Source organism: Mobula hypostoma, chromosome 9, assembly GCF_963921235.1.
Source record: "Mobula hypostoma chromosome 9, sMobHyp1.1, whole genome shotgun sequence".
Taxonomy (NCBI): domain Eukaryota; kingdom Metazoa; phylum Chordata; class Chondrichthyes; order Myliobatiformes; family Myliobatidae; genus Mobula; species Mobula hypostoma.
Window position 1 is genome coordinate 105332801 of NC_086105.1, and position 21752 is coordinate 105354552.

Here is a 21752-nt window from a genome sequence, read left to right on the forward strand (position 1 = left end):
TTATTGTTCATATGTAATGCATTCATCAGATCATTTGATGTACACTTTGGTTACTAAACTTTATTTTTGGAGATTTTGACAATAAGAGTTGTGTGCATTTCAGGTAGACCCAGCACCTTTCTATGACATGTGCCTGAATGATGTGTGTGAGTCCTCAGATCTCCAGGCCGGCTGTAGCCTTGCAGCTGCCTTTGTCCACTTGTGCAACCGGAATTTTGTTCCTCTGCAACTTCCATCACAGTGTGGTAAATCTGACCAGTTTTCATTTGAATGATAAATAAAATAACAATAATGTGTGGTGGTGCTGATTTACTAGCAAACTGAATTTTAACACTTGTCTGAAAAAGACAGTTACTGTTTTATACTTCAAGGCTGTGTGACCCCCAAAATCCCACTTTTAGAGGTATTTTTCAGTAGTCTAGTGATAGGGTCACTCTGAATTTCCCAGGAAACAGTAATAGCAATAGGCATGGCTTGAGTTAAATAGGATGATGATTGAGGAAAGAAGCCATTGCCCTTTTTAGTCCTTGCTTGTCTACACAAAATGGTCTATCTGAAATTAACTCAAATACTTGTAAATTCCCTTTGTGACCACTGGATGGCAGGTAATTGACCATTTGAACACAGGCTCATTTCAACCTAGGACCTCACTTACTACGGAATAGATTTTATGCAATGTGCATTCTAACAGCATATGGCTTATAAAACAAATGTTCTAAGTCCATGCTAGGCCCAGGAGAACACAGGAGAGTGGGAGAAAAATCATGGATAGAATGAACGGGTACCTGACTCAGCTGCTAATAGCTGGTAGTGGGGGTTAGAATGTGATGAGTGGGCAGGTTAATAAATTTGATGGAACACTTGGGCTGAAATGAAGTTAAGCAGTGATCATAAACTTGATCAACTTTGGCGGGTTTTAATTGAAAGTGGGCTTGCCTGATCTGAGTTCCCAGCGCTTGGCTTCAACCTACATTGTGTGGCCTTGTTTTAAGACAAATGCGTTGAATGCATAACTCACCAGTGGATGCCGACAAGGAACCAGCATGAATATTGTGATATACATCATAAAACTGATTTGTTATTCCCATTTCCATTGAGGCACACAATAACATGACACTATGATTTAATTTCTTGGCAATTACACTTATCTCCTGGTAATTGGTAAACTACTCCAGAAATCAAAAGCCAAAATGCAGAGTTTTAATTTACCAGATTTATTTAAGGGATATTTATAGAATTAAAGCATCTTTAGGCTAGGATGCTAATATATCTTTAGATGAGCGAATTCTTCCTAATCCCTCCTTCTTCCCCTTAACTCTGCAAATATCTACCCTTTACTCTAATGCTACCACATGCAGTTTCACTTTACTATCTATTAAATCTATCACGATTATGAGCCACTCTATGAAATCTCCCTTATTAACCTCCTTATGAAACTGTAAGAACAAAACTAAGAACCATTGACCTTTCACCATTCCAGTTAATCTCCTTCAAAACAACACACCCAAAATGCTGGAGGAACTCAGCAAAGCAGGCAGCATCTATGGAAAAGAGTAAAACAGTCGACGTTTCAGTCCGAGACCCTTCATCAGTCCAATTTCGGAAGAACATTGATAATGGCTGGGGTCACCCGTCTTGTAAAGACACTGCCCAGAAGAAGACAATGGCAAACCACTTCTGTAGAGAAATTTGCCAAGGACAATCATGGTCACGGAGACCATGATCGGCCATGTCATACGATACAGCACATGATGATGATGGATGCTGACTTAAAAACATGGATTCTATCTTATGAATTCAATCAAATGTAAATCCAGAAGCAGGCAAGAAGTGGAACATTTGGATAATATGAGGATTAAGATGCATCTTTCATCTGGAAGTGAAATTAATCTGGACATTGTTTATAGACAATGGATTTGTGATAAAGACAGACAAGAAAAAGTTCACGCAACATGAAAGATTTTCTTTGTTGTACCATATTTCATTATACCCTTCAATTAATAAATAAATTCAGAAGTATGTGATTATTCAATTTTCATTCTAATCATTCATAGTATGTATAATGCAAAAAAATTTAAATGCTTTAAGTTTTCAGTCCATGTGAGAATTACCTACTCAGAGAAATGGTTGGTCAGTGCAGCAGTAAAAAAAATTAGAGGGAACATTGGATTGTTCTGATAAGTATTTCAGAATAGCAGGCATAGGGTATTCAGCAAAACTTGCAGAAACACCTGTTCAAATAACTAGAGCACTTGAGGAAATTGAATTCAGTTAATGTGAATAAATACTGTTGCTAATAATGAAGGTATGAAATTGTTAAATTGTTGTTTTAATAATAAACCTTTAGAGAAAGGAATCTTCTGTCCCGTTCTTGACCTGTTTATGATTCCAGAACCTATGACGAAATGAATGCCATTTATTGGCATTTAAAATGGCCTTGAAGCTATTCAGTCAAGCATCACAGTCCATGAAATGTTGTTGAAATTAACTAATATCATGCTTTAAATCCACTGTGTTTCTCATCCCCATATCCTCAAAGTCCCTCAACAGATCTACCAGAGAGGTTCAATACATCAGATCATAAGACCATAAGATATAGAAACAGTATTAGGCCATTTGGCCCTTCGAGCCTGTTCTACCATTTCATCATGGCTGATCCAATTTTGCTCTCAGCCCCAGTCTCCTGCTTTCTCCCTGTATCCCATTGTGCCCTGACCAGTCAAGAATCTTATCAACCTCTGCTTTAAAGACTTGGCCTCCACAGCTGCCTGTGGGAAAGAATTCCACAGAGTCACCACTCTCTAGCTAAAGAAATTCATTCTCATCATTCTAAAAGGATGCCTCTCTATTCTGAGACTGTGTCCTCTGGTCTTAGACTCTCCCACCACAAGAACATCCTCTCCACATCCACTCTATCAAAGCCTTTCACCATTTGTTAGGTTTCAATGAGGTCACTGCTCAATCTTCTGAATTCTAGTGAATACAGGCCCAGAGCCATCAAATGCTCTACATGTATATTTCTGTATTGTCTTCTAAGCGCTTTGTTCTTTGTACAGTGACTGGAAAGGACAGCGAAAGTGTGCTAAATGATGATGTTGTAAACAGTGGACAATGGATGTCTATGAAACGTGCAGATGTTCTCTTTATTATTGAAGAAAGAGACTGTAATAAGCCTGTTATTGCAAAACTTCCTTCACTTATTAATTCATTGGTTGAAACCTTCAAAAAACAAGGTGGGTGTCTCATTCTCTAATGGTTTATTCAACAGGTAATTGGTTTGGCAACCAACAGTTAGGGAGATGGGTAGAGAATGTCAATGAATCTGGACAAGTGAATGATGGGAGGTCTCATATTGCCAATCAGCTGAGCTGTGTGAGTGGGATTTCAGGCCACTGGGACTACTACTTCACAATTTCATCTTAATTTATAGAACCTCACTTTTGAAATATAGAACGTATTACATATGCTGTCAAAAGACAGCCTGCAATTCTTCAGATTTGTGTTGGCTCTCCAACATCTGTAACGTTATTCAACATTTGTACCATTTCCGCTTTATCCCATATCTTCCTTCTATTTCCATTTACTCCATCTCCAGTACAGAAACTTGATTAGAAATACCCAGAGTGAAAAAAAAGTAATACCGAGAACATTCAACGGGGTTGGGAAGCATATGCAGAGAAATAGAGTTAAACTTCAATTCAGACACCCTTCGTCAAGCCAGCTGAGTGTTTTCAGGATTTCCTACTTTTATTTCAGATTTCCAGCATCTGCACTTCCTTGATTTTGGGTTGGTCACAGTGAGCTTTATGGAAAAGTGACATGAGAGGAACTTTCCTGTCCGTTACTTCTGAGAGGCAGCTTGCAGTGTTGCTTTTTTCAGTGTCACATCTGAGAAAGTATTTTTAAGTTCTCCAGTCAAAATGAATGACTCAGATAGAAGCAACACACATCAAAGTTGCTGGTGAACGGAGCAGGCCAGGCAGCATCTCTAGGAAGAGGTACAGTCGACGTTTCAGGCCGAGACCCTTCGTCAGGACTAACTGAAGGAAGAGTTAGTAAGAGATTTGAAAGTGGGAGGGGGAGGGGGAGATCCAAAATGATAGGAGAAGACAGGAGGGGGAGGGATGGAGCCAAGAGCTGGACAGGTGATTGGCAAAGGGGATATGAGAGGATCATGGGACAGGAGGTCCGGGGAGAAAGACAAGGGGGGCGGGAACCCAGAGGATGGGCAAGGGGTATAGTCAGAGGGACAGAGGGAGAAAAAGGAGAGTGAGAGAAAGAATGTGTGTATAAAAATAAATAACGGATGGGGTACGAGGGGGAGGTGGGGCATTAGCGGAAGTTTGAGAAGTCAATGTTCATGCCATCAGGTTGGAGACTAGCCAGACGGAATATAAGGTGTTGTTCCTCCAACCTGAGTGTGGCTTCATCTTTACAGTAGAGGAGACCGTGGATAGACATGTCAGAATGGGAATGGGATGTGGAATTTAAATGTTCACCAGCAACTTTGATGTGTGTTGCTTGAATTTCCAGCATCTGCAGAATTCCTTTTGTCTCAGATAGAAGCAGTGTTTGTAAACTAAACCCCAACTGATTTGGAGCTTTATGCATGAAACCCTTAGGTTTAGGTCTCTAAAGCAATTCTGGTTGTAGATTTGGTTTTTGTTATCTTGTCACCCTCATTACTTAGAGTTGAGAGACTGCATGGGCAGGGTCATTATAATAGCTTCTAATAATTGAGGGGGCTTGGATTTCATAATTGTAATGAAGTTAAAAGTTATATAAACTCTCAATGGTATTTATCAAACTGGAGAGAATATGATCGTGTTTTTTCACTTTTTTTTCCTCAGGACTCTCAGATGTAAAATTTGGTTTCATTGGCTTTGGTGACAATGGAATACATGAACAGCATCTCCTCACTGTGAGAAGCGATAACACAACCTCCCTCCCATGGTACTTGGAAAAAGAGCCAGGGTAAGACTGTAACTTAGCCATATTACTGCAGTGAATGCCTTTCAGGGGCCTTTGTACTGCTGAATATAACCCTCCTACAAATTAAAATGTAACTCTACTCTTTTAACAAGTATACAGTCTTAGAAAAAAATACCTTTAGGGTGTCTTTATACAGAAGTTGGTAGTTGTGTAATAATAATTAATTATTACACAGTAGAATGAGCTGCCAGCACAAGTGGTGTATGCAAGTTCAATTTCAATGTTTAAAAGAAGTTTGGATAGGTACATGGATGGTAGGGGTATGGAAGGCTATGGTCCAGGTGCAGGTTGATGGGAGTAGGCAGCTTAAATGGTCCAGCATGGACTAGATAGCCTGAAGGGCCCATTTATGAGCTATATTTTTCTATGACTCTATGTTTAAATGAACATAAGACAACAAAAAAAGACTTTTAAAAATTCATCTATTCTTATTTCCTGAAAATGTTCTGTGTGTTTAAATAGTGAAATAATCAGTTTATAATTTTATATGGAAATATAATAACTACAGTTTTTAAACTCAACCTCATATTACTGCCATGTGCAACAACTGGACAATCTAGAAGAGTTTCTAGGTTATACCATTTGTGTACTATTGAATGTTGTACTATTCAACGGAACTGAATCTTCATGGTTGTGGTCAATACTGCTATATTGCATCTTTTCTCAATGTAGCCAAGGCCAATTTATTGACTCTTGCCAACCAATGAAATAATGAGTTGATCCCACTGCAGCATCCTGCCATTAATCCAATTGAGACCTCAGAGAAATTGCATTAACAGCTATCTGCTGGGGTGCTTCTACCAGTAAAAGTTGATGTTCACCTTCTCATTCTATAAAAATCATAAAATGTACAGTATTAAAATCAACACATGCGCATGCGCCGGTCGTGCATGCAGCCTGTTACCACCGTTTCGATCAGTATTCTTACTTTTTTCTTCTTACTTTTTAACTTACGTTACTTTTTGTATTTGTTTTCACGGTAACACGTCGAAGCAGCACCCTCTCTAACATACTGGTAGAGAAAGTTTTATTTGGGTTTTTAGCACTGGAAATAGTCACATTCCGTCACGCCTCATTAGCGGGACAGAAGCACGGCTGCATTGTTTATTCCAGGGACCAGCTGCTTGCACTTATGCCGGCCGGTTTAGCGAGCAGAGCGGCAGACACCCCTGCTGAAATCTGGAGGAAAACACACAGAGGATGCAGAGGGGGATCACAAAGTCGAGGAAAGAGGACCGGGTCGAGACAACAGAGAGTTATGGAGAAGAGGAGTTCGGTGGGTAATAAAATGGACGAGTTCACGGCGCTAGCTAGGCGTCAGAGAACATTTTGGGATGCAGTGTTATGTGTTTCACTGGAACGGGGCTGCATGAGGACATACCCGATCAAAACTTCTCCATGGATGGCTTCCAGACCGTTCAGGCTGACCGGAAGTGCACTGAGAGCGGTAAGCGTAAAGGAGTTGGGTGCTTACTGTTCTGGTTAACAACAGATGGTGCAATCCGGGTCATATTACGATCGAGGAACGTGTTTGTAGACCGGATATTGAACTTTTTACTGTTGGATTTCGGCCATATTCCACCGAGATACAGCACTGGGCGGCACGGGAGGTCGTTCCTGCCTGTAGCCGTCAAACTTGCCGCTCCTCCCATGGAGGGTCAGACACCCTGAGCCAATAGACTGGTCCTGGACTTATTTTCCATCTGGCATAGTTTGCATTTTGTTGTTTGATTGTTTGTGGTTTTTGTATTGCTATATTTATGCTCTATTCTTGGTTGGTGCAGCTGTGACGAAACCCAATTTCCCTCGGGATCAATAAAGTATATCTATCTATCTATCTATCTATCTATCTAACACTTTTGGCCCACCACTTCCACCATGACTGTGATGCTAATCTCTGCCTTTCTCATCTAAGTACCTGTCCAAATTCCTTTAAGTTTTGCAATTGCATCTGCCCCAAATACCACTTCTGGCAACTCTTGCAGGTACTTTCCACCCTCTGTGAGAAAAACTTTCTCCTTAGATCTCCATTTTGTGCGATGACAATGCACCTAAGTTTGAGTTCTTGATCTTCCTAAGTCTGAGCTCAGTTCTCCTCGTATGTTTAGCTGTGTGAAACACCACAGAAAAATAAAACAGCTCAAGAATGTAGAAGTCATGGCATCCACTTCACACAAACAACAGGCAGTAATTGTCTCCTACAAGAGTTTTGCCACTTACTCTTACCATGCAATGGCATTACCATTGAGTCTTACCCCGACTCCAAGTCCCCTCAACATCCTGGAGTTCATCATTGATTAAAAAAGAAACTCAAGTAATGCAACCTCAAGATCAGACACTGGTGACATGTCATCAGACCTAAGTCTCTCTAAGGCACAAGGTGGAGTATGACAGAATCTCCATTAGATGAATGCAACTACAGCAGTACTCAATAAGTTCAACACCATTCAGAAACAATGCAGGGTTAAAAGGCTTGTCATATGAAGAGTGTTTGATGGCTCTGGGCCTGTACCTACTAGAATTCAGAAGAAACTTATTAAATGTTGAAAGGCCTTGATAGAGTGGATGTGGAGAGGATGTTTCCTGTGGTGGGGGAGTTTCAGGCCAGAGAACACTGCATCGCAGTAAAGGGGTGTCCTTTTAGAACGGAGATTAGGAGAAATTTCTTTAACCAGAGAGTGGTGAAGTTGTGGAGACCAAGTCTTTAGTTATACTTAAAGCAGAGGTTGTTAGATTCTTGATTAGTCAGGGCCTGAATGGGTACAGGAAGAGGGCAGGGGCTGAGAAGGAAAAATGGATCAGCTATGATGAAATGGTGGAGCAGACTCAATGGGCCAAATGGCCTAACTCTGCTCCTATATCTTATGCTCATATGGTTTTCTGTACTGGAACCCCACTCACTACCCATAGCATTTGTCACCCCACCAGCAATGTACTCAGGCCTGTGCATGTGCCGTCTGCAAAATTCAGTGCAAGGACTTGTCTGAGTGCAGAACTTTCCAATTCCATAACTTCAGCCATCAAAATGGACAAGGGCAAAGGCACACGTGAACAAAACCAGCTATAGAAAATGCTCCATGTAACATGCCATCCCAATGTGGAAATACATTGCTGGTTCTTCATTTCCATTGGGTCTAAATTCTGGAAACGCTTCCTAAAATGCAGTAAGAGTATTATCATTGGAAGGATGTAAATGGTTTGCCATCACCTTCTCAAGGGCAATTGAGAATAGACAATCAATGCTAGCCTTGCAAGCCTTTCACCCATCATGTAAATTGGATATGTTACATTGAACAATTCCATTTGCCAGTGGTCAAATATCAATTAAGGAAAATGTGTCTGTCAAAGCATTCAACCAATCCATAATGCATGGATGACAACCTTATTGATTCAGTTTTGGAAGAGCAAAGTTAATGCAAAATACATGCCAGTATCTTTAGTGGAACAAGGACTGGAGGTGCAAATTTTTGACTGCACGGCAGCTTTTTGATATTTGGCAGCAGAATTTGAAGGTAATCATTGAGGCAGGGTAACACCTGGCAGAGGTGGACATGGACTTCCTGTTGTTGTTTACAGTGTGTGTCCTGGTGGAGGTGGATGATTGTGATGCAAAACTTGGCGGTTTCCAACTCAAAGCTCACAATTTTGGTCCTGTGCTATTCTAATGTTAACCAGAGATTGGTCAGAAGACTTTAAAAATGAATGGTAAAGCTCCAGTCCTGAATATGTTACATATGTTTTATCTGTACACCTTCCAGTAATCTGATGTTCACCCACAATGCCACTCTCAACGTGCCAGCCGCTGTGAAACTGGTTGCTCAGTGGCCTTTCCGCAGTAAAGCAAGCAAGAGTGCCATTCTTCTGACCTGTTCCAGATGTCATCAGAATGACAAGGTAACCCCATATTAATTGCACTACACTGTATATTGATCTATCCTTCACCAATTTTGTAGAGTATAACTGAATATATTCTTCACCTAACTTATCATCCATATTATAGCAGAGGAAACAGAATATTTTCAGAGGTTGATTATTATGAATGTTGGTTTTTCTTGGCACCTTGCAGATGCAAACAATTATCCTCTCTTCCACTGCAAAATCCAGATGAGTAAACAAAGGAGTATTAATCCTGTTACAATGGGATATAACCCTGACTGGTTTACGTCAACCCTTCGCTTTTTCAGTTCCCTGTTTGATCTGCTGTGCCTTTCTTAAGGGTCAGGGGTCCTTTAGATGGACATAATTTTTTTAAAGAGGGAGGCTGGTCCAATTAGAGAAGAAATTCATTACTTTGGTCTGGTGAATCCATAACTGTAGCATTGAGGGTTTTCATGAGTGCCAAATGGAAAAATTTACCAAATGTTCTCTTATTATTAATGTAAGAAGGGCCTTGAGATGGACTGAAAATTTATATACAGTCCTTTCCGACCAGATGGGCAGTCTGAATGGATAGTGGTTTATATTCTAGTAATTCACCAGGACTAAATATGATACATCATTTCACTATCTAAGAAACTTTACAACTAGGCTTTTGGCATAGCATTTGTACTGCAGTCAGGCCTGATCTTAGTGACAGTTTTGTAATGATTTATCCTCCTCTGATCAGTTCCAGATGCTGCCTTTTCTAACTAACATGCTTAAATCATTCTTCTGACACCACTACCAATTTCCTTTATATCGTTAGGCATCTGGGGATACTTTGCAGAATATGCTAACATCATCTGGGATTGTACTACATGTTCTAAAGGGCATGACATTTCAGATGAAGAATGGAGAGATTGATGCCAGTATTGCAGGCTTAGACGGCGCCTATCTCTTTCGAGTCAGCAGTACTGGCTACAGTAAGAATCGGTCCTTCAAAGCATTACACCATCACATCATGGTAAGTTTATATTATTTCAAATGGATAATCCAGTTTGTTGGAGAAATATTTAAAGAGCCCATTTTGCTGTATGGAAAAAAAAGTTGTTTATTTGTCCTCGCTACCCATAAAATGATATACCATGGAGAGCATTCTGAAAGGCTGCATCACTGTCTGGTATGGGGCGGCTACTGCACAGGACCGAAAGAAACTTCAGAAGGTTGTAAATCTAGTCAGCTCCATCTTGGGCACGAGCCTACAAAGTACCCAGGACATCTTCCAGGGAGCGGTGTCTCAGAAATGCAGCGTCCATTATTAAGGATCTCCAGCACCCAGGGCATGCACTTTTCTCACTGTTACCATCAGGTAGGAGGTACAAAAGCCTGAAGGCACACACTCAGTGATTCAGGAACAGCTTCTTCCCCTCTGCCATCTGATTCCTAAATGGATATTGAACCCTTGGACACGACCTCACTTTTTTTAAATATACAGTATTTCTGTTTTTTGCACGTTTTATGTGGATTCAATATATTGTACGTATACTGTAATTTATTTATTATTATTTTTATTTCATTTATTTATTCTCTATATTATGTATTGCAGTGAACTGTTGCTGCAAGTTAACAAATTTCATGTCACATGTCAGTGATAATAAACCTGATTCTGATTCTGATAAATGGTTGTTTTTATCCCCAGCTAATACCTAGCTGGAAACAGCTATTTCAAGCTTGCTGATAACTTGCCTGCTGATGCATGCTGTAGCCTCATCAGTGTGCAGCGCTCAATATTAATTTGAGGGGTGATTGATAAGTTCGTGGCCTGAGGTAGACAGAGTCAATTTTAGAGAACCTAGCACATGTATTTTTCCTACATTTGCACACTTTGTCCAGCGGTCGTGGAGCATACGGATCCCTTCTTTGTAGAAGTCGGTGTCTTGGACCTCCAGAAGTGGTCCACAGCAGGGGTGATTGATAAGTTTGTGGCCTAGGGTAGAAGGAGATGAGTTATTAACTTCAAACTTTCTGCATTTTCACTCAGAGTTGAACTGCACATGCATGTACCGAGAGCTGTATAACTCACGTCCTTCTACATTAGGCCATGAACTTATCAATCACCCCTGCTGTGGACCACCTGGAGGTCCATGACGCTCTTGTTATATGCACGTGCAGTTTAACTCTTTGAGTGAAAATGCAGAAAGTTTGAAGTTAATAACTCATCTCTTTCTACCTTAGGCCACGAACTTATCAATCACCCCTGCTGTGGACCACTTCTACAAAGAAGAGGTCCGTATGCTCCATGACCACTGGACTAAGTGTGTACATGTAGGAGGGGACTATGTTGAAAAATAAATGTGTTAGGTTTTATAAAATTGACTCCTTCTACCTTAGGCCATGAACTTATCAATCACGCCTTGTAATTAGTTCCCTCAACGTGCAAGATATCTTCAGAAGTCTCAAATAATAAAATTCAGTTCTACAATCCATTATTAAATTTAACTACTTGCAAATTTGTTGATTTAGCTATTGATTATACTGTCTCAAATAAATCATACAGTATCAAAACAGTATCAGTAAATACAGACAAGTGGATTCATGGCACAGTTAGGTTGTTAAGAACAAAGGTTTTTCTAAAACAAAAATATTCAAAAGCCATAAAAGGAAATTGAAGCTTCAAATTCATAAATTCTTCTGCCATCCAATTTCTGAATGGACATTGAACTCATGAACATTACCTCCACTACTTTTTACTACTATTTTTACTTTTTACACTTATCTAATTTAACTATTTGTATTCATTAATGTAATCCACAATTTTTTCTCTATTACTGTGTACTGCATTGAACTCCTGCTGGAAAGTCAACAAATTTCAGAATGTATGCTGTTGATATTAAACCTGATCCTGATTCTGATTGGTATCAGTCACTGTGAACTATTAAAATAGTGTTTGAGGACAGAATATAATATTAATGGTAAGACTCTTGGCAGTGTGGAGGATCTGAGAGATCCTGGGGTCCATGTCCAGAGGACACTCAAAGCTGCTGCGCAGGTTGACAGGGTTGTTAAGAAAGCATATGGTGTACTGGCCTTCATCAACCATGGGATTGAGTTCAAGAACTGTGAGATAATGTTACAGCCTATATAAGACCTTGGTCAGACCCCACTTGGGGTACTGTGTTCAGTTCTGGTCACTCACTACAGGAAGGATGTGGATACTATAGAGAGAGTGCAGAGGAGATTTTCAAGGACGTTGCCTGGCTTGGAGGGCGTACCTTATGAGAATAGGTTAAGTGAACTTGGCCTTTTCTCTTTGGAGTGACGGAGGATGAGTAGTGACCTGATAGAGGTGTATAAGATGATGAGGGGCATTGATCATGTGGATAGCCAGAGGCTTTTTCCCAGCGCTGAAGTGGCTAACATGAGGAGGCATTGTTTTAAGGTGCTTGGAAATAGGTACAGAGGGGATGTCAGGGGTAAGTTTTTCACACAGAGCATGGTGAGTGTGTGGAATGCACTGCCAACAGCGGTGGATGAAGTGGGTACAATAGAGTCTTTTAAGAGACTCTTAGATAGGTACATGGAGCTTAGAAAGATAGAGGCCTATGCGCTAGGGAAATTCTAAGCAGTTTCTAGAGTAGGTTACATGTTCGGCACAACATTGTGGGCCAAAGGGCCTGTAATGTGCTGTAGATCTCTATGTTCTTGTTAGAACTACAACATTATCTCAAGTTTCATGACAGCATTTTATCATTTTCAGGACAGAAGTTCCACTTAGAAGTTTTATTTACTTCAAAGATTGTTGCAAATTCTTTAATTTCCCCTTCTTACAGAAGGTTTTCTTAATCCCAATTTAATACCTTCTTAAGAAACTCCCAACGGAACCTCGAGTCCCTAAATCCTGGCTGTTTATTACAAGCTTTTCAGTCTATATTAACTGAGCTAATGATCATAGCAGTATTTACATTCCAGAACAAAATGGTGGCAGAATGATCCCATTCAAAAATGGCTTCTATTTCTAATGCTTTTAATTTTGTCTTTCAGTTGCCTTCTGAGGACGTGTGCCTAGCTGCAGCAATCAAATCGGGAGGAGCAATATTTGACTCTGCACATTTCCTCAGACAAAGCAAACGTTTCCTCCATTTGTTTAGCTGCCAAGTCACTAGGATGGATAAAACTGGCATATGTGAGAGCCACCAGTCCATTACAGATTGAGCTGGCTTCATTTGGTGCAGATGACCCCTGTGTTATAGATGTTTACCCCTACAGAATTTTTAAACTACTACCCAGAAAATTGAGATATGGAATAAAGTTTGTTCTCATGTAAATTATGTGGGGGTAATAAATAAGTAGACACTTCTTTGCATCACATTTCTTGATGCATGTACAGATGATGCAGCATCATATTACAGATGCAGACTGTTTTCTAGAAACACACCCTCTCTGTAATTTGAGGGGGTAGTCTGAATTTGAGTTGACTACTTCATAGTAAAAAGAATATCATATAGCAGTAGATTTACAATGTGGGGAAACAAACTGTGGAATTAGAAATCTTAGTTTCAGATTACAGATTATACAGTGATGTCATTGTATATGCTGCTCTGGATTACAAATTAATCTTTAAACATTAAATCAAACTCTTTATTTCTACCCCAAGACTTGCTTGTATAGTCTTGACAGAATAATTTTTAAACTCTCTAATACTTGTTATTTTCTTCTCAAAGTTTTCTTGAATGTTTGCTGGGAAGAATTACTGCTGAAAATGAGAGGGGGCTAAATATAGCAGATGAAAAAAGCTGCAAAAGCCCAGGCATTAAAACTGCTGTGGCATTTCGCTCTAATAAAACAGCAAGGTGACTCACGTCAAGAAGTACTTCATTCACAGCATTGCCTTGTGGGATTATAAAAGAACAGCCATCTATTCAATACACTTTAAACACTATCAGTGTTGTGTGAAAAACAGTCTGGATATTTGGTGTCAGTGAGTTTAAAATAGGTGAAAAGTAAATGTTTGATTTTGAGCATAATCAAAGTAAGACTTATTTAATCCTTCTGCATGGTACTCTGAGAAACAGCAGAAAATATGAGAGGTCATTTTGCATTGTATTCAACTAAATAAAGCACAGAACAGAACTTGGTCTGTACAAAGTCTCAAGACACATTTGATGAGTTCAAACCATGTAATAAATGAGACTCAGCTGACTTGGCAATGTTGTACAAATTCTGAGATATTGCAGTCTGAGAACTTCCACAACACATCTGAAATGTTGTAGGAAGAAGATTTATTATTGTACTTTCTAGAGGTCATTTGGTGAGATAGTGTGTCAGTTTCTATAGGGATTAATGATATCCCCAGTGCAAGTCAGTGTGTTGCTTGATAAGTTGAAGATGTTATATGGCAGTTATAGTCTGACAGATCTAGTGACTGCAATAGTACCAGCATGGGGTAAATATGGGTATTAAAGGTGCTGAGAATTGAAACCACTGGTTTCTTTATCAAAAGCAATAAGCTTTAGCATGACTTACTGGGGTCTTTATTACCGGCATGAGATTGAATGATGTACCAATTATGAAAATAATATGCAGGACATCAAGAAAGACAACTAGTTATTGAGTTGCAGTAATAATTTAGTGCAGAATTTGTAAATATCTTAATATTGGACATAATTGTGCTTTTTCATTTTGTCTGTCCCTTGGACCATTTTTGTTTTTGCTAATAAAGAAGTCTTTGATTTTGTTAACTTTAAGTACCAGTTAGAGTTTGCAGTCAGTCAGAGAATTATAAATGTTATCTCTTCTTGGACTTTATGTGAGCTGAAACATTTCTTTTAGCTACATGTTCAAAAGCTCAATCAATTAGCAAGAGTACCGTAAAAATAATATTACCTGCTGGTTTACTAAATCTGTTTTCAATTGAAATATGTGTTGTTGGAATCAAGAGAAAACCATCTTTTGAATCATAGTTTCTTGGTGTTTCAATTTTGTTTTTTGCTATTAATATATATTTAAATAAAAACTTTTTGTTGGTTTCCTGTCATTCTAACTTGGTCATTTGAGGAAACTGAGTCATGTAAATATTTTCAGTGGCTCAGTTGCCCTTTACCTCATTAATGTAGTACACTTTTACATTTTGGTTGTGTTTATCATTTTTTTTAGTTCCTGTGTGCATCTAGTCTTAATGTGATTTGTTGTTAAAGCCTGAGTACTGAAATCATTCTACAATAGCAATTAAATGAAAGTGATATGTAAATTTTCAGGCTTAAATGTGTTTGTGTAACCAATACCAGCAGTATTTTTGATGTTTAACTTGATGACAAATAAACAAAAATAAACTCAGAATTGTGTGATGAGTCCCTTAACTGGTAGCAATTACTACTGCATAATAGAAAGTGACCTTTCTGCATTCTTTATCAACATTTTGTAGCATTTTAACTTGTTGTATAACTGAGATTAATATATTTAAAAGAATCCAGAAAATGTGGAGAATAATAGGCAATGCTAGTAACTTGTATCTTTCATTTTATGAAATACAGTGTGGCTTAAGGATATTTGCCTTGTACTCAAGAAAAGACTGGAGGTAACAATTTCTGGTACGATTTTCTATGCTGGAAAAAGTCCAACAGGTCAAGCAGCAGCTACAGTGGTGAAAGGTGTAAATTGACATTTCAGGTTAACCCCCTGCATTAGGACTGAGGCAACCTTTCCTGTTCCCAACATATAGTCATACAAAAGGTGAGTAGATGACAGATGGGACCAGGTGGAGAGACAAGATGGACAGGTGGAACCAGGAAGGGAGAGGAAATGAGGGAAATGAACAAAGCGAGACTAGTGAATGAGTGTGAGAGAATACTGGGGTGGAGGTTATCTAAAACTGGAAAATTCAATGTTCATACCATTAGGTTGTAAACTAACCAAGCAGAATAAGAGGTGTCAGTTTTTTTAATCCGCATTTGACCTCTCTTTGGTAATTGAGAATGCTCAGAGCAGACAGGTCAGATAGAAGTGGGAAAGAGAGTTAAATAACGGAAGCTCTTGATGACCATTGCAGATAGCTGCTCAGCAAAGCAATAATCTAGTTACACTTTGTTTTACCAACGTGGAGGAGCCCACACTGTGAGCACCAAATGCAGTAAACCAGGTTGGAAGAGATGCAGCCTCACCTGGAAAGACTATTTAGGCCTCTTGACTACAGGTGTTGCATTTCCGTGAATTGCAAGTGAAGGAACCAAGAAGACAGGTAATGGTGAATGGAGATAGATGAGGGGAACAGGGAGTCCTGGAGAGCATGGTCCCTGCAGAAAGGAGTTGGGCGAAGGAAGGGAAAGATGTGACAGGTTATGGGACTTAGTCAGAGATAGCATATCCCATCCTCTTCATGCTTTTGTCCGGTGGCTTGAAGAAGTATTGAGCCCCACAACTACTTTAACATTTTACTGTCTCATTTTCTAAATTTAAAGTATATTGAAGTAGGATTTTTGAACTAATCTACTAAACATTGTGCATCATGTCAAATCAAAAGAAAAATTCCGAAACCTGTCAACAATTTACTTAAAATTGAGAACAAAATTTGCGAGGTTCAGAAAGTATTCATCCCCATTGTAATCACTACACTACATCTGGTGCAGTACTGTATTACCTTACCAACTCACCCAATTTGTTGTAGAAAATTGGAGGATCAGCTGTTTTCAACAAATTCAGAAGAATAAATACCCCCTCTCTCTGTTGGGTCCAACGGTATGGTAGATTTTGAACAGACCAAACCAAAATGAAGACAAAAGTGCATTTAAGACAAGTCAGAGAAATGATAATAGAGAAGCACAAATCTGGGGAAGGGTACAAGACCATCGCAAAGGCACTGAACGTAACTCAGAGCTCAGTGTGGTCCATCATGGAAAATCTGGAGATCAGTGGCTGCAACTAGAAACTAAGTTCAAGGCCCCACAATCTCTAAGGCCTTGCACACATAGGGTAGTTATGGAAGAGTGGTAAGGAAGAAGCCCTGGCTAAAAGAAAAGTGTGTCCTTGCCCAGTAAGACTTTACAAAGCTTCACTTGGAAGATACTGTAAAGATGTGAAAGAACGTCTTGTGGTCAGAGAAGAATAAAGTGGAACTTCTTGGCCTCAATACAAAGCCGTATGTGTGGTGTAAATCTAATACTGCGCATCAGCCAGGTAACATCATTCCTACCGTCAAGTATGGTAGAGATAGCATCATGCAATGGGGATGCTTTTCAGCAGCAGGGAATGGAAATCTGGCCAAGATTGATGGGGAAGATGAATGCTGCTAAATACAGAGAGATCTTGGATAAAAACATGCTACCCTCTGCCAGCAAGCTTAAACTGGAGAAGAAGTTCATCTTTCAGCAGGACAATGACCCAAAGCTTACTGCCGCAGCAACCATGGAGTGTCTTCAAATGAAGAAAATTGATGTGCTTAAGTGGCCCAGTCAGAGTCCTGATCTTAACCCAATCAAACATCTCTGGCAAGACCTCGAACTTGCTGTCCACCCCTGCTCCCCAACTAACCTGGCACAGCTTGAACAATTTTTCAAGGAGGAATGGGCCAATTTTGTTCCATTAGATTAAATAGATTAGACTCAACTTTATTGTCATTGTGCTGAATACAGATACAAAGCCAATGAAATGCAGTACTGAGACAGTACAATATGGGTGCAATACTGCTTAGTGCTGTGATGTGAGGTTCCACAGGGTCACAGCCTCAGGGAAGAAGCTCTTCCTGTGCTTGCTGGTGCGGGAGCAGAGGCTCCTGTAGCGCCTACCAGATGGGAGGAGAGTAAAAAATTCATGGTTAGAGTAGGATGCATCCTTGATCATGCTTTTTGCCCTGTCCAGACAGCGTTTATGGTAGTTGTGGGCAATTGGGTGCTGATAATCCACTGGGCAGTTTTCCCCACATGCTGGAGCACATTGCAGTCCGATACGGGACAATTGCCATAACACACTGAGATGCAGTTGGTGAGTATGCTCTTAATGGTACAGCGATAAAAATCCGTCAGTATCCTGGGACAGAGGTGAACTTTCTTGATGCTCCGCAGGAAATAAAGGTGCTGTTGCGCCTTTTTGATCAGAATGGAGGAGTTCAGGGACCAGGTGAGATCCTCGGAAATGTGGACACCAAGGAATTTGAAGCTTGATACGCGCTCCACTACAGCTCCGTTGATGTAGATGGGGACGTGAGTGTGGCTCCTAGCATGCCTGAAGTCCACAATGGTCTCCTTGGTCTTCTGGGTGTTAAGGGCCAGGTTGTTGTCGGCACACAACGCAGCCAGGTGCTGGACCTCGTCCCTGTAGGCCGTCTCGTCATCCCCTCTGATCAGGCCAACCACCATGGTGTCGTCTGCGAACTTGATTATGGAGTTAGAACCATGTACAGGAACGCAGTCATAGGTGAAAAGGGAGTACGTATAGGAGAGGGCTCAGCACACCAAGTTGTGCAAAACTAATAGAGACTTATCCAAAAAGACTACTGTCTGTAATAGCTGTGAGAGTTGGTTCAATTAAGTACTGAGCAAAAGGGGATGAATACTTTTGAACTGCTGATATTTTGGTTTTTGAATGTTTAGTTTTTTATGCTTTACAATTTTCCCTGTTTTTTTTGGCTCTGCTGTGGTGGGTGCATGGGGGCGGGGGTTGCGGAAGAAGCATGTGATTCACAAATAAAAATTCTCAGTTAAATTGATCAAAATCCCTGGTTGTAATACTCACTTATGTGAGCAACAGGTTGAGGGCTGAATACTTTTTCAAGGCACTGTTGAATGGCAACTTTTCCTCTTCCTTCTCAATCCTGATTCAGGGTCCTGTCCCAAAATGTCAACCATCTCTTTGGCTCCATAGATGCTGCCGGACACTCTGAAGTTCTTCCAGAAATCTGTTGTTCCAGGTTCCAGTATCTTCAGTCTCTTTTTTTTTTCCTTCTGTTCCATGTTTGATTTCTGTTTCTGCAGTCACAACCAGGACGTTATTAGAGTTTTCATCAGTGAAAAAAATGGCCACACCCTCCTTGTTTAGTCCATCCCTGGTTCAAAGTTGTCCATACGTTCCATGAAACCAATAGTCAGGATCGATATTCGGAAGGATCTGTATAAATTCCCATATTCACCCTCTAAGACCAACAGGTGGAGGAATGTGCAGTTGTATTGTTAATATTTGAAACATTTCTAAAGCCAAATTTTTCTACTTTGGAACCCAAAATCACATTTTCCATAATCTTGCATTAATTAAGTAGCAATATCTGTGGTTTTGAATTTATAGATACAATATTTCATTTTCCACAGGGGAGCAACATATCCATCCAAATAAAAATTTGTCAATGACTGTCTTATTCTCTAGAAGGGACCTTACAAAATTCTTAAGTCTATGACGATGCTGATAGACCTTTTCGTTAAATATTTTCCATATAGGAGAAGGATTGCTGGGAAAATAATTTGATTCTTTGCTAAATAATCTAGTAAAATCAAAATTCAATGATGCAATCTTATATTTTTCAAATATGAGTTTCTGATTGTGAGGCGCAAGTCCATGGAGTGGAGGTAGTAAGCAAGGAATAGGTAGGAGGGTCCTGGGCTGAAAGCAAAATTGTTGCAGTTAATTAGACCCTGCTGGCTGAAAGTTCCTTCACGGTGATCATGTGGAAAGAGTCAGGAACAGTAGGATAATTTTATTTTGCAGAATCCCTTCTAGTCTGACAATGTTATCTCCAAGAATAATGATGCCTGGTGAATGGAGAACCTGCTGATGCTTCAATTTCTAGTTTCGCAATGATAATTTTGAATGACAAGTTTAAGATTTTGACAAGAGCCTTCCTGGCATGAACATTCCTAAGTGAAATATCTGATCACCAGAAGGGGCCAAAAATGGTGGTACTTATTCACCATAAGCATTTTTGTTCTTGTGAGAAGAAAAATGTGTGTAGCAGACCGATGGTCACGTGATTTGTCTTTAAACCATTAAAGAAACTCAACTGTGAACTAAGAAGTAAGAACAGAGTACTGTTTCTGGCATAATCCAGTTTAATTGAAGGAGACATCATTAGAGAGCATAAACTTGATTTCCACAGTTGTGTGGATGTCACACAATTGCATATGTCGGTTGAGCCTGAGGATGATCGTACCCTTATCTTTTCTGACTTCTGGTATGGCTGAAATAAACAAATGGATGAGCAATAATTTCCTAAAGCTAAATGAAGATAAAACTGAAATACTCTTGGTTGGTCCCAAAGCCAAAAGAGGTGCACTTCTTGATAAACTTGAGAACTTGGCTCCCCTTGTAAAATTAGCAGTAACTAGCCTGGGTGTTATGCTTGATTCGGACTTGAATTTTAAATCCCACGTAAAGAAAGTGACCAGAGCAGTATTTCTACTCTTAAGTAATATTGAAAAGGTACTTTTGTGTCTGTCACAAAATGATGCTGATAAACTAATTCACACCCTTATACTGAATAGACTAGATTACAGCAATGCACTTTTTACTGGCTTTCCAAAGCAATCTATTGACAAACTTCAGTTCATTCAGAACACTGCTGGTAGGCTTTTAACCAAAACTAGGATTTGGGAATATATCACTCTTGCACTAGCTTCTCTGCATTGGCTTCCTGTATCTTTTTAAATTATTTTAAAATTCTCTTACTTGCTTTTAAAGTTCTTAATGGTCTGGTAGCAGAGTACATCACAGAATCATTTTTTTGTTTTATAATCCCGCAAGAGCTCTCAGGTTTTCTTCCACTAGTCTCTTAAATTTAAACAATCTCCCTCAAAAGATAACTGGCACATTAGCTTCTTTGAACTACATCCTTAAACTGTGGAATTTAATACATAAACTGTAAGGTTTACAGACTCAGTTGACGCTTAAAAATGGCACCTCCAAACCTATTTATTTAACCTTGTTTTTAACTAACAATTTTTTGTCTTTTATTTTCATGTTTAGTTTTATTTTATATTCATGTTTGCACTTTGTCCCATTAAAAAGTACTGTGAAATACATTATCTGTATAGAAGTACTCTATAAATAGAGTTATTGTTATTATTCATTTTATATCCATTTAATCTCCCTAAATAATCCAATATCTCCTTTTGAAGAGAAAAAAAATCAGGAAAAACTTATGGATATTTGCAATAGTATGGAATGCCTGAATTCCAGCATGTTCCCCATCTTGGAATGCTGACGTTATTAGAAAACAAGGAAGGAGAATGAAAGAGTCATGCTTAACCATCTCTTAAATAGTAGACAGAATAGGTGTACACTGTGTGCAATGTTTAATATATTTCCTGTATAAGTGATCATATCTGTTAGTTTTCCCCTGAGTTCGTCACAAATGCACGTCCAAAATCTATTACTCCTGTCTGATAAAGTCCTAACCTTAACAAAATCTACTATTTATTATGCAATATTTTTAACGGAGTCAAGTAGGCTACATAATATGACTATTATAGTAACACATCAATTACTGTGAAAGTTTCTCTGGTGCATGTAAAACAATATGCTAGACCATCTTTTCACTATATAATAAAACTAATATATGAGTGATCATAGATGGGAACGATGATTATTCATACAAAAATTGAGGGAGATCCCCACTGTTGAAGGCAGCTTTCATAAAATGATCAAGCAATCAATGTTGTCGAATGCTTTGCCTCCACAACTCAAATTCTATGATGCCTTTCCCTTTATTTGAAATATTAGCACTTAAGCCATTTGCAATATTTCTAGCAGTTTTTTGGCAGGCAAAGGCTTGAGTTAGTGGAGTCCAAGATCGGAACATAATTTGTGCATGAAAGCTGCTGGATAACAGTGGTAGATTAAAAACTTTTTTGCAATAATATAATCTTGGCTTAGTGATAGTGTGTGCTTTTGAGCCAAAAGATCAAAGATTCAGAGAACTGAGCACA

The 21752-nt window shown here is 39.3% G+C and overlaps 1 protein-coding gene and 1 long non-coding RNA gene across 2 annotated transcripts in view; one reads left to right on the forward strand and one right to left on the reverse strand.

The window, feature by feature from the left end:
- Window positions 1-15174, forward strand: part of LOC134351914 (uncharacterized) — a 201738-nt gene extending 186564 nt beyond the window's left edge. Inside the window, exons 57-62 of the mRNA XM_063058828.1 lie at window positions 104-245; window positions 3057-3233; window positions 4851-4974; window positions 8751-8886; window positions 9677-9874; window positions 12892-15174. Coding sequence (XP_062914898.1) covers window positions 104-245; window positions 3057-3233; window positions 4851-4974; window positions 8751-8886; window positions 9677-9874; window positions 12892-13062 — 948 coding nt within the window. The 3' untranslated portion in view covers window positions 13063-15174. The remainder of the gene's footprint in view (window positions 1-103; window positions 246-3056; window positions 3234-4850; window positions 4975-8750; window positions 8887-9676; window positions 9875-12891) is intronic.
- The window catches only part of LOC134351915 (uncharacterized), an 89680-nt gene that overhangs the window by 48207 nt on the left and 19721 nt on the right, over window positions 1-21752 (reverse strand). The gene's annotated exons all lie outside the window — the stretch shown is intronic.